This window comes from Tinamus guttatus, unplaced genomic scaffold, assembly GCF_059628265.1.
Source record: "Tinamus guttatus ecotype Peru unplaced genomic scaffold, ASM5962826v1 Tinamus_guttatus_pri_ptg000206l, whole genome shotgun sequence".
Classification (NCBI taxonomy): Eukaryota; Metazoa; Chordata; class Aves; order Tinamiformes; family Tinamidae; genus Tinamus; species Tinamus guttatus.
Genome location: NW_028288740.1, coordinates 523,123 through 534,044, shown reverse-complemented (window position 1 = coordinate 534,044; position 10,922 = coordinate 523,123). Strand labels below are relative to the sequence as shown.

Genomic DNA, 10,922 nt, shown 5'->3' with positions numbered 1-10,922 from the left:
CTGTTGGACCAAGCCATGGCTACAGAATGGCTCAGAGGAAAGAAGTGCTTAGCACATACTTCTCTACTGCTAAACATTTGGGGAAAGAATTCAAACCTGAGGAAAAGGAGTCTGCTCCTTTTTAGTTCTTTACCTAGGATTATCTCGTCTGCATGCAGTTCTACCGCAATGCTTAAAATGTTTTAGAATTCCTTTATTATTTCTAGGCATATTCTTGGCTACTTATTCTCAGAGCTTAAAAGTGGTTACAAAAGAAAATGGCTTCAGGATTTCCCTGACTGCTGCTGGCAGGATTGGCCTTTCAGAAGCAGGAGCCCCTCTAGGGGAGCTGTTTCTGTAATCAGCTCAGCAAACTGGCAGCTCCAGAGCAGTGTAGAAGCAGGAGCAATAGACACAAGACTGAGGAAATACTGCCTTAGCAGCTGGCTGCGCTTCTGAGCCAGGCAGAAGCCCCCAGGGATTAGGACTCTTGCTTTAAGGAAGATTTTTGTTTTTGTTTTTGTAACCAGTTGTGGTTTATTCTGTGTTGAATGCAGCTTAGCTGAGACTTGTATAAAGAATCAGATCATGCAGGTACTTGAACAAAAGTCACTTTTTAATATATATTGGCCGGAATATTTAATAAATGGAAGATAACATGTTTCTCTCTTGGCCCAAACCTGTGTCTGTGTTTACCACTCAGATCACCCGGTGTTTTGTTGAATGCAGGTCGTTAACTCTTCTCTTTTTCTCCTTTCATCAGAAAAATGAGCGGTGGGTTGGCACCCAGCAAAAGCACCGTGTATGTGTCAAATTTGCCCTTTGCTCTGACGAACAACGATCTGTACAGGGTAAGCAGTCTGTTTTGAGAAGTTACTTTGTTAAGATTGAAATTGGTGATGACTATTTCAAGTGTAAATGCAATGTTAATACATATTATTTACGAAGAAGTATGTATTGATACATTTATTACTAAGAAAATGCAATAATCTCATGTTAAATCTGTTTATTTTGTTCTATATTTCAGATCTTTTCGAAATATGGGAAAGTTGTCAAGTAAGTGCCCTGATAGGGCCTGCTGTTTTTGAAGCTTTGGTTTTAAATATTTAATGTCTTTGCTCCCCTTGAATGTCTTGTGCTTTTTATAATTTAAATGTGAGATGTGGAATCATATGAAAGGGCTGTTCATTTTTTAATAAAGTGTAAATTTAATGGCTGGAAGCTCTCGCAGTTACATGTGTAATGTGAGAATATCTGCGTTGGAGGCAAGTACTGTTTTGCTAACCACTTGTCCTGAGCAGGTACAATGTTGTATACTAGTGTCTTTTGTCTGAAGTAGTTGAAACAATGTTTTTCTTCACGTAAGTTCTCCTTCCTTCTTACCTCTAGGTGTCTATGTGGATAACGGGGCGAGCAGGAGCTTCTACACACGAGCTAGGTCTTAGAGTTCCCACAGAGTAGCTTCCACAGTTGCAAACCATGCTCCTTTACAACAGTAGTTGTAGATAATAATGCAGTAATAATTTGTGAGACAGGGAGCTAAATTCAGAGTTACTGTCTTCAGCAGTGTATTTCAGGTGACAAAGCAGCACGAATGTCAATCAAACAACAGAACAACTTTAGAAAAACATACTTTTTAAATCAGCTTTGAAAGGACAGCCCTTCTGTAGGACCGTGGCAGACATGCAGTGACTGATGAAACTGAGCTGCGACGGTCTTTTTGTTTTCAGAATGGGGCTGTGACCTGTTCTAGCCTATTGCTGAGCTAGAAAAATGAGGTTTAGAAAAATGCTGAGCCAAATGTTGTAACACTGTTAGTGTTTAATATGTCTTGATAGACCTGTTCTCCGTAAACTTGTCCCTTCTGACCTCCCGGTTATCGCGAGTTCCATGGTCTAGGTGTGGAGCCTTTGTGAGGAGCTGCTGTGTCCTGTTGTTTTGGCTTTTGAAGTTGCTCAGAAGGAGATCAGAATAGTGTGAAATACTGACTATGATGTGTTATTTGAAAGGTGTCATAGCAGTGTTCTCTCTCCCTCTTTTTTTTTCCTCCCTTTACTAATTTACAGTTCCTGATTTTCTGTTTGCCTTTTTTTTTCAACTACCATAGGGAATGGAAATGGTGTTTTCAGGTGCCTGTGCAGAATAAATCCTGTACTGTGTCCTGTGTGAAAACAGCCAACTTTGAACTCACAGCTCTGTCTGCATTTATAATTGTTCTGCTCTCCCCTTGTGTTATTTTCAAAATAATACTTGAATTTAATTTTTTCCTGACATTTCATCTCATCATTACCAAAAATAGAACTGAATGCAGAAAGTCATGATAATATCTTACAGTGTTACAATGAATAATTCTGTGTCCCTAGCAAAAACTTTATCAAGCCATTTGCCACTCTGCAAGCTGCTGTGACTCTGAACAGTGCAGATAATGTGGAATTGAACTGGTGGGTCAACTTCAGTGTGAAAGCTGATCCTGGTTTTCTTTTTAATAGACAGCTTGATTTATGTAGAATCTTTGGTAAGAGACATTGAAACAGTTCAGTTCCCCAAGAGCTTTGTGGTGTGGTCTAGGTCAGCTTTAACTTGGACTTTTCTAAGTTGTGACTTGACTCAGTAAAATCACACTAGCTCATTACTAAAAGGCTTATCCCAAAATGTGCTGGTTCTGTTAAGATTTCAGCTAGCTTGTTCTTAAACTTATTAGGACTCCAAGAAGTTGATAACTTCTTACAGGCTCGTCACCCTTGTTTCTTTCCATTGCTGTGTCATTAACAGGAGCGCTAAATACCGTAACCAGAACAGTTTCATGCTAGAGTTCTATTAGAATCTTGGGAGAACAATATAGCAAGAGAATTAATAGAATTATGTCAGAATTAAGTCAAAAGTCAGTATTATTGACACTTCAACTCAGGTGGTCGCCCCTTGTGAACACATCCTTGTGAAAGAGGCTCTAATTTTAAAATATAATAATAAAACATGACAACAAAAAAAACCCTGCTTTGAACTCAGTCCTAGTATGTGAGAGTATTTGGGCAAAAGAAAATGAGCTTTTCTACTAAGCTTTTACTTTCTGAACTTTCTAATATGTAGATTATCTGTTACCTACACAGACCACCTGCTTTTGAACTGGATGGGATTTTTATTGTGGGGCAAAAAAGTCTTATTTCTTGCCTCTTTGGATTGCCTTATGGTTGAACCTCTTTTAGCTGGTTGTGGGCTCAGAGGAGAGCTTATTTTCTTTCTTTCTTTCTTTTTTTTTAACATGCACTTTTATTTTTAACTTACATGAAGGCTGCAATCCTGCTTCCCATTGTGTTTTTTTGAGACTAAATAAATTTAACAGAAGATTGAGACAGCTAAGGTTAGCTTTCTGTTTCCTTATACATCTTAATATTCCTTTTATCTCGTTTATTTATTTTCCTCTGGATTTATTGAGTCCCAGTCTTTTTGCATTGCTATGTCTGTTACTAGAAGTGTTACTACAGCTTACGCTTTCTTTGTTAGACTGAAGATTTCACTTCATGTCCTGTGAAATTGCAAGCCATGGATCCATGGCTTTGGATTCCAGTCAGTGATCCTTGTAGAACAATTCCCTGTGCTGAACCTGCCTCTTTGTACCCAGAATTCCCAGTTCAGGTGCAGTTCAGTGCACTTGGTTTTTCAGCAGCTGTAGCAATGGCCAAGATTATTCCTGAATTTTACTTCTACTTCCAATACGTGTAGTTGCCTCCAGCTACCTCTTCTGCATGTCTAAAGAGTATGTTTTCTATATGGCTAATAACTATAACTAAGGACAAAATACATTTGAAAGGATTATAGCATATCAGTAATGTGGTTATATTTCAGAGTTACTATTATGAAAGACAAAGACACCAGGAAGAGTAAAGGAGTTGCCTTTATTTTGTTTTTGGATAAAGAATCTGCACAAAACTGTTCTCGAGCACTCAATAACAAGCAGGTAAGTTGGGGAAAGTTATTATGGCAAAAAGGCTGGATTTAGAGCTCCCAAATATTTACTTTTTTCTCCAATTTGCTGTAGCTATTTGGAAGAGTAATAAAGGCAAGTATTGCCATCGATAATGGAAGAGCAGCAGAATTCATTCGCCGGCGAAACTACTTTGATAAGTCTAAATGTTATGAATGTGGGGTGAGTAAAATCAAAAATGATCACAGATATTTCCACCTTTGTTTTTTTTTTTTTCTTCTTCTTCTGTTTGGCCACTGCTAACACTGCATGTGGTGGGCACTTCTTGCTACTAGTATTGTCAACTCACGTAACTGAGTTCAAGAATGAGAGTAGCACTTGCTTATCTTATTTGAGATTTTTGTGGCGAGCGGAGGATAAACACTTGTAATGACTGTATGATGTGCTGGTGAGTAGGCAGAGCTGCCTGTTATCAGTATAATGCTGAGTGAGAGGGAAAGCCTCTCACCTTCGCTTCAGCTTATCGGCTTTTGCTGCCTCTTAGAGTGTTCATGATATGTTTGGGGCTAAAATAAATGTAAGAAACAACTGATTTTGCACAGAATAAATCTTTTTTTTTGCTTATAAGCAATTTCTCATCTATCTTGAATATAATGTCTTGAACACTTGAGATTTGGACAGTATTTAATACCAAATGCAAACTCGAATTCTACAAATCTCTATTCTTAACATATTTGAGAGCAGATATGCTGGCTCTCATTTCTGATACTGTTAAGGCTGCGGTTTATATCTGATCTTGAACATGAAATGCACTCTAGTGTGTTTAGCTAGTTGCAGCAACAGAATAAAATTCACTTTGTTTATAGTGTATGCTGAATGTGAGGCTAAAGATACATGTCACCACCAGTCTCTTAAGTTTCCATGGCAAATTTCTCAATACAAATTTGCCTTCTGTGTACTAATACATTGCTACATAGTCCAATGGACAATTGGGTTTATCTTACCAATTACTTTGTTTTTTTTCACTATGAACTGTATTTTGTTACTTTTGTTTGTTAGTTATGTTAACTTTCCTCCTGATTTGTTTCAACATATAATTGTTGGTAGTGGCTTCTTGTAACCAGTATCTCTTTTTTTTTTTTTTTCTCTCTCCAAGGAAGCAGGGCACTTAAGTTATGCTTGTCCTAAAAATATGCTAGGAGAGCGGGAGCCACCAAAGAAAAAAGAAAAGAAGAAGAGAAAGAAAGTAGTTGAACCAGAAGAAATGTATGTATATTTATTTACACGCTGCTCCTACTTTTAGCCAGCTTTTTTTCATATCGAGTGCTTGACATAGAGGTTTCCATGTTTTTCTCTTTGTGTGCAATGAAGTGAGGAGGAAGAAGAAAGTGAAGAAGAAGGTGAAGACCCTGCGCTAGATAGCCTCAGCCAGGCCATAGCTGTTCAGGTACAAAACTGAAACATTATATGTTTATTTATAAGCACAACACAACTTCCTTTTGTACTTGCCTTTCAAAAGCCTTACAAACTGCAAGATGCACCTTTTAAGTCTGTCCGGTGTGTAGCTGTCAGGGCACTGTGCCTGACAGTAGTTGTAGACTGCAGTTTGTTTCTTCAAGTTGCAGGCATGTGGAATCTTTGTACTGTTTCCCTTTTGCTATCTGTGCTTTTGAAATTCTTCATCCTTTCCTTCAAGCTTTTTCACTGCTTAGTTCCCTGTTGTATGTGCTGTAATGCACCATTAGGTTTTTGTTCTGCAAATCCCTTTTTGCCCTAGTAACTGAGCATTCAGAAAAACAATCATGTCTAAATGAACAGGTACGTCCTTTGCCCTTGTTCACTGAAGAAAAACGTTGAACACCTGTTTTTGGAGCATTTCCTTTACCAAACACAATCCATCACTGTCTTCTGTAGAACCTTTTCCTCAGGACATGTTTCATGCAGCTTTTGTTGTATTAATAGTCTGACAGCTGTATCATCTCCTTTCTTACTTCTGTACAGATTTTTGCCTCACTGCACAAAGCAAGCCTAAATTGAGGTTCAGATTTCATGGCTCCCCAATCCTCAGCTATTCCTTCACCCTTTTAAAAAAAAGTTCAGAGCTGTTAAGATAAATTTGTCCTTATTATAACTGTATCAAGGTGAGAACAGACTCTTACATGATCTAGTCTGAAAAAATGTTGCAAATATTCAAAATTACTAATCTGAAAATACTCCACCATTGGAAATTTTAAGTGGTAAATAAGCCAGGAAATACTTCAGTTTCTTTCATCATCCTAAGTTTTTGATTGGGAAGTTATGTGTCCAAGTGAAAAATGAAAATCAATTGAAAATTAAATTAGATTTTTCCTATTGCTAAGGGTGTGAATTAATGATTGCAAAAGTGAAGAGAGAAGTTAGTAGGACAAAAAAGTGCTCCAGTAATGCCAGCTTGCAATGCAACATATAGTTGGCTTCAAATCTCAACTACCCTAAAATTTGGAAAGCTTCCTGTGCACATACAGGTCCTCCCTTTGAAAAGTAAAGGGTGCTGCCTGTGGTCTGCATTTGGTTTAGAGGACGTTTTTACTGTTTGCAAGTGAGAATGACTTTCAGAAAGGCTTTTGGCACATTCGTCAGTTAGTCTACCCAGAAATAGAGGTAAAGCCTTTGAATTCTTCTGAAGTAGTTCAGTGCATTCTAATAATTGTAGTCTGTAATGCATCTTAGTGTTTCTTAGTACTTTCAAGTACTACACGTAATACACTAAATACTTTCAATTCTTCCATTATAGCAAGCCAAAATTGAGGAAGAGGAACAAAGATGGACACAGACCGCAGGGGAGCTGTCGATTTCAGATGATTCAAAACGTCCACGGATTAAGAAAAGCACTTATTTCAGTGATGAGGAAGAACTTAGTGATTGAAATAATGCTGTTTTTATACACCTACATGTATATAATGTACATTTTGTAAAGCGATACATGGTTATCTGTAATATGAGTTTGTCGTGGTGTTGAAGGCATTTAATTAAAAAGAAACCGTAGCAATTCTGTTCCCCCTCCAACTCTTGTTTTTTAGTTCCCAACACAGTGTCTGATCTCTCTCAACTTCTGCCATCAAGGCAGCTACCGAATACAGTGATGTGTTTTTAAATTAAATCCAGAGGAATATCTGGGAGAACACCTCATGCAGTTAGTGTCTAGAGCTGAAACTTGGGGTGAAATCTTTTTCATAAGAGGTGCTAAGAGGAGTTCCTCTTAGGATTAGTTGGCACCACTGACACTTTATGTGTTGGTCAGTTTAAAGCCTGTTTGAAGCAGTGCTTTAGTGGCGTGTTAACTCTACTCTGCCTAGGGCTGATTTACTTTTCAGTCTTTGTCATTGTGCTAGTCTTTTAATTGTTTTTGCAATTATATAATAAAAGACTGTCTTGTAAGCTTGTTCTGTGGAATCATTTTAAGCTAAACAATGCACCTCTCCATTTCCAAGAAGCGTTAAGATACTGTTTTTTCTGTCCTATGCACAGTTTTAGTAACCTGCTGTAATCTAAATACAGGTTTGATAGGAGAGTTAAAAGTGAAGTGATGACTAGCTTAATCTTAAAACCTTCATACTTAGTAACTTTTTTTTTTTTTAAGAATGATAGTTCTGTTCCTCTTGCATTAAAAATAAGAAAGGCCCTGTGATGAGGGCACTGTTTCTCCTAACTGGAATTTTGGTGCCTAGCATGGTCATTATGGCTCTGCACTGTTTTTAAAGGTGCTTGTATTTAACACCGGTTTCAATCATATCTACTTTTTAGGCTTTATCTGCTGGCAAAACCTGAGGTCCAATAAGGTTCCCTGAGTGCATGTAAACCAGCTCCTGTGTATCCTATGTATGCTTGGAACTGTTGTGTTCTCCAAGTGAAGTGTGTTGGCACCTCTCTTGCACCTAAAGATGTTCAGACCTTTTAACCAGGGCTGCAAGCCTAAATTTCTGTAAGATCCTACTCAGCCGTTCTGCTAGCAAGCTCAGTACAAGGCACTGCAGCAGTTACCACTCCCAGAGTGCAGGTGAGTGGTGCTGGGGACAACCTTTTCCTAAGACCTGTTTTGTGGCAAGTCAAGCCTTTCTTTTTTGGGAGCCACAGGATAACACACACTCACGCTTTCGTGTTTGGCAAGAGAGAGCAGCTGGCCTCTGTTTCTATTTTCAGCTCTTCCTGTTGCTTATCAAGACTTGATTTTCTTCCAGATCTAGAAAATGTAAATCTGGATGTACCATTACACATTTCTAGCTAATGCAAATTTACACTTAAATATATGACTATATGACTGTTTCAGCAACACGCCCTGCCTTCCAGTAAGCTAACACGAAGTAGTCTGTTTTAAAAGGTCATTCTTGGGTCTTTTGTTCCTGCTTTCACAGAAGTTGAGATATAAGAACAAGGTATTAAATTGATTTTTTTTTTTTTTAGCTCTGCACAAACTATTCAAGACACAGGGTTGGAGATGTACAGACGTTACATATAGGAAAATCTTAGTCTCTCCAAGGAATATCTTTACAGCTGTGTGACGATGCTGAAAGCACAATATACTTGGGGTACAGAAATACAGAGCTTTAGAGAATTTCAGAAAGATCTCTTGATACTGAGTAGCTGGGTTCTGAAGTGCCAGGTGCAATTTAGCATTAATAAATGCAAATTACTGCGCACTCTGTAATAATTAAGATTGTTTTTCTACAGTGAAGACTTGGAAGCTGTGCTGAGAAAAAGATCTTGCTGTCAGTGTCTATGCTTCTTGGCAAGTGTTAAACAAGTAGATGAAATCTTTTTTTTTTTTTTTTTTTTTTTAAATGAAAGAAATAGCAGAAGTGGGGGAAAAAAGTTACACTACAATTAAAATCGTATTCTGTCTGCATCTGCAATAGTACAACCTGTTTCAATAGGATAAGGGATAGAGGACTATTTGACATCATCCACGACTCTGTTCTGGGAATATTTGCCAACTGGTAAGATTTAAGAGGCATTCGCTGAAGTGAACAGGCAGTGAATTTCAATTAATTTTTATTTCAGCACACTATGTAATTTAGTAGTGGAGCTCATTGCAATGGGGCTTTTTTTTTTCAACGTGATAGGGTCAGAAGAATCTCCTATTTGTGGCATGTTATAAGGCTTTAATGTCAAAAAAGCCTTAAATACAATCTCTATTAGCAAACCCTAGGCTACTCCCCACCTGCAGTTGTGAAGTGTGGGGAGAGACTACCAGCCTGGAAATGCTGCATTCTTTTCACTTTTCCCGGGTATTTGCTGCCGCTGCCTTGTCAGAACCAACAAACCTGACCTTTGTTCTGGCCGAGTTCCGCACTTTGCCGCGGGTTTGGGTAGCTAAGGCAGGTTGGTGGGTCTTGGTGTGCTGCTGTCAGCGCAGAGCAGCCGCTCGGGCCGGGCGGACCCGGTGCCACTGCTCCAAGCTCCTCTGTTCGAGTGGCTCGGAGAGGCCCGTGGTGCTGGAAGGGAAGCAGATAAAGCCTGCTCTATGCAGAACAGGCTCCTAAACTCCTTACCTTAAATCATCAAACAACCACTTAGTGCTTTCTTAAACCAGGCCCCAGGGGACCTGTGGAGGAGTGGGATCCTTGCACTGGTTCAGGGAACCGAAGTCAGGAGTCCAAGTGTCTAATCGTTGTTGACAAGGTAATGAGGCATCTTTAGGTGGGAAATCCCACACATCACATTAGATAGCTACTAAATTAGAGAGGCAGAGTACCCGTTCCGCTTTCTTATGTCTAGATTTAATATCTGAAACAATCTCTGACGCAGCTGCCTCACTCTGGGAAAAGGCCGAGGCTTGTTGACTACCTCTTCTTCATCTTTGAACACCAAGGGGTTTGCTCCTGTTTTTGCCCGACCTGACCTATACCCGGCAGTGTGGCTTTAGGTTCCTGCTGATTTGGTGTTTGGAGGCAGCTGGAGTATTAACTAGGCTTCTCCAGGATTTAAAGCAAGCCAAGAGGCTGCTTCTTAAATTACGAGTGACAGAGTGGTGCTTTTGCCGTAGTTTGGTGTTTTAACACACCAGCTCAGGAAGCAGAGGTAGCTGTGTTATGAAAGAGAGAAGAATAAAAGCCATCATGTAGAACACCTTCCTGTTATTGTCAGACAAACTGCGAGGAACGTTTTGTGGGTTGTCTTGTTTTGTTTTATTTGGGTGGGTGTAAGGTAATTTTAGGTTCCACCTTAGCCCAGGAAGCTGAATGCTGCCGTTAGAGGATACTTAGTCTGACTATGGTTTTGGGGGAGGTGACTTTAAGTGGCAAATTGGTTTTTTTTTAATCATTTTTTAATCATGTCAGAAACTTGGATTTTTCTGCAAACATCCATTCATTAGATTGTAGTCTTTAGTCAAAACAGAGCTTGGAAATTGTCTAAATAAGTATTACAAGACCTCTTGTCTATTGAATTTGCTAGTAGAGTAGTGACTCAAAAGCCTGTACAGAATGACTTTTTGGGGAAATAGAGGGGGCTATGGAAGGGTTAGGAATCTTAGCTTAAATGGTTATAAATTTATTGCTTAAATTGTACCTGCAGAGCATTTGTTAAACCATAACAGCCGTAAGAAACTGGAAAACCACAATATTTTCGTCCACTTTTAACAGTCTCCCACTATATTCTCGACATATTCAGGTTACTACACTCAGCAGAGCAGTGGAAGGGGCTGTCAATACCGAGCACTATGTGTAGCTAAGTAGGTGATGTCTGGAACAAATTGTAAACACTCTATCTTTGGCTTCTGGGTCACTGTGTTCCCTGGGATAGCCCCGTGTTGCCCTGCAGGGACAGCTCGCCATGGGTGGCGGGGAGAGCTGCGGAGGCGCTAAATCCTGAGCTGCCTAGGACGTTCAGAGGTGTTGGTGTAGAGGGAAAGAGAGCTTTGCTCCCTGCTTCTGCTTCATCTGACATCTGCAGTGTCCTTATAATAATGTTTATATTTCCACTGTTGCTCATTTGTAACAACATTTAAAATAGACTCATCCAGTTGGGTTTTCATGAAGTGACC

General features: G+C 39.3%; 1 protein-coding gene across 1 annotated transcript; it reads left to right on the top strand.

The window, feature by feature from the left end:
* The first annotated feature begins 731 nt into the window (after nt 1-731).
* Nucleotides 732-6,808, top strand: ZCRB1 (zinc finger CCHC-type and RNA binding motif containing 1). The gene is made up of 7 exons (XM_010221244.2): nt 732-830; nt 1,007-1,035; nt 3,823-3,934; nt 4,016-4,123; nt 5,058-5,167; nt 5,273-5,348; nt 6,675-6,808. The coding sequence occupies exons 1-7, from the start codon at nt 747-749 to the stop codon at nt 6,804-6,806; spliced, it is 651 nt and encodes a 216-aa protein (XP_010219546.1). The 5' UTR covers nt 732-746; the 3' UTR covers nt 6,807-6,808.
* The last annotated feature ends 4,114 nt before the right edge of the window (nt 6,809-10,922 follow it).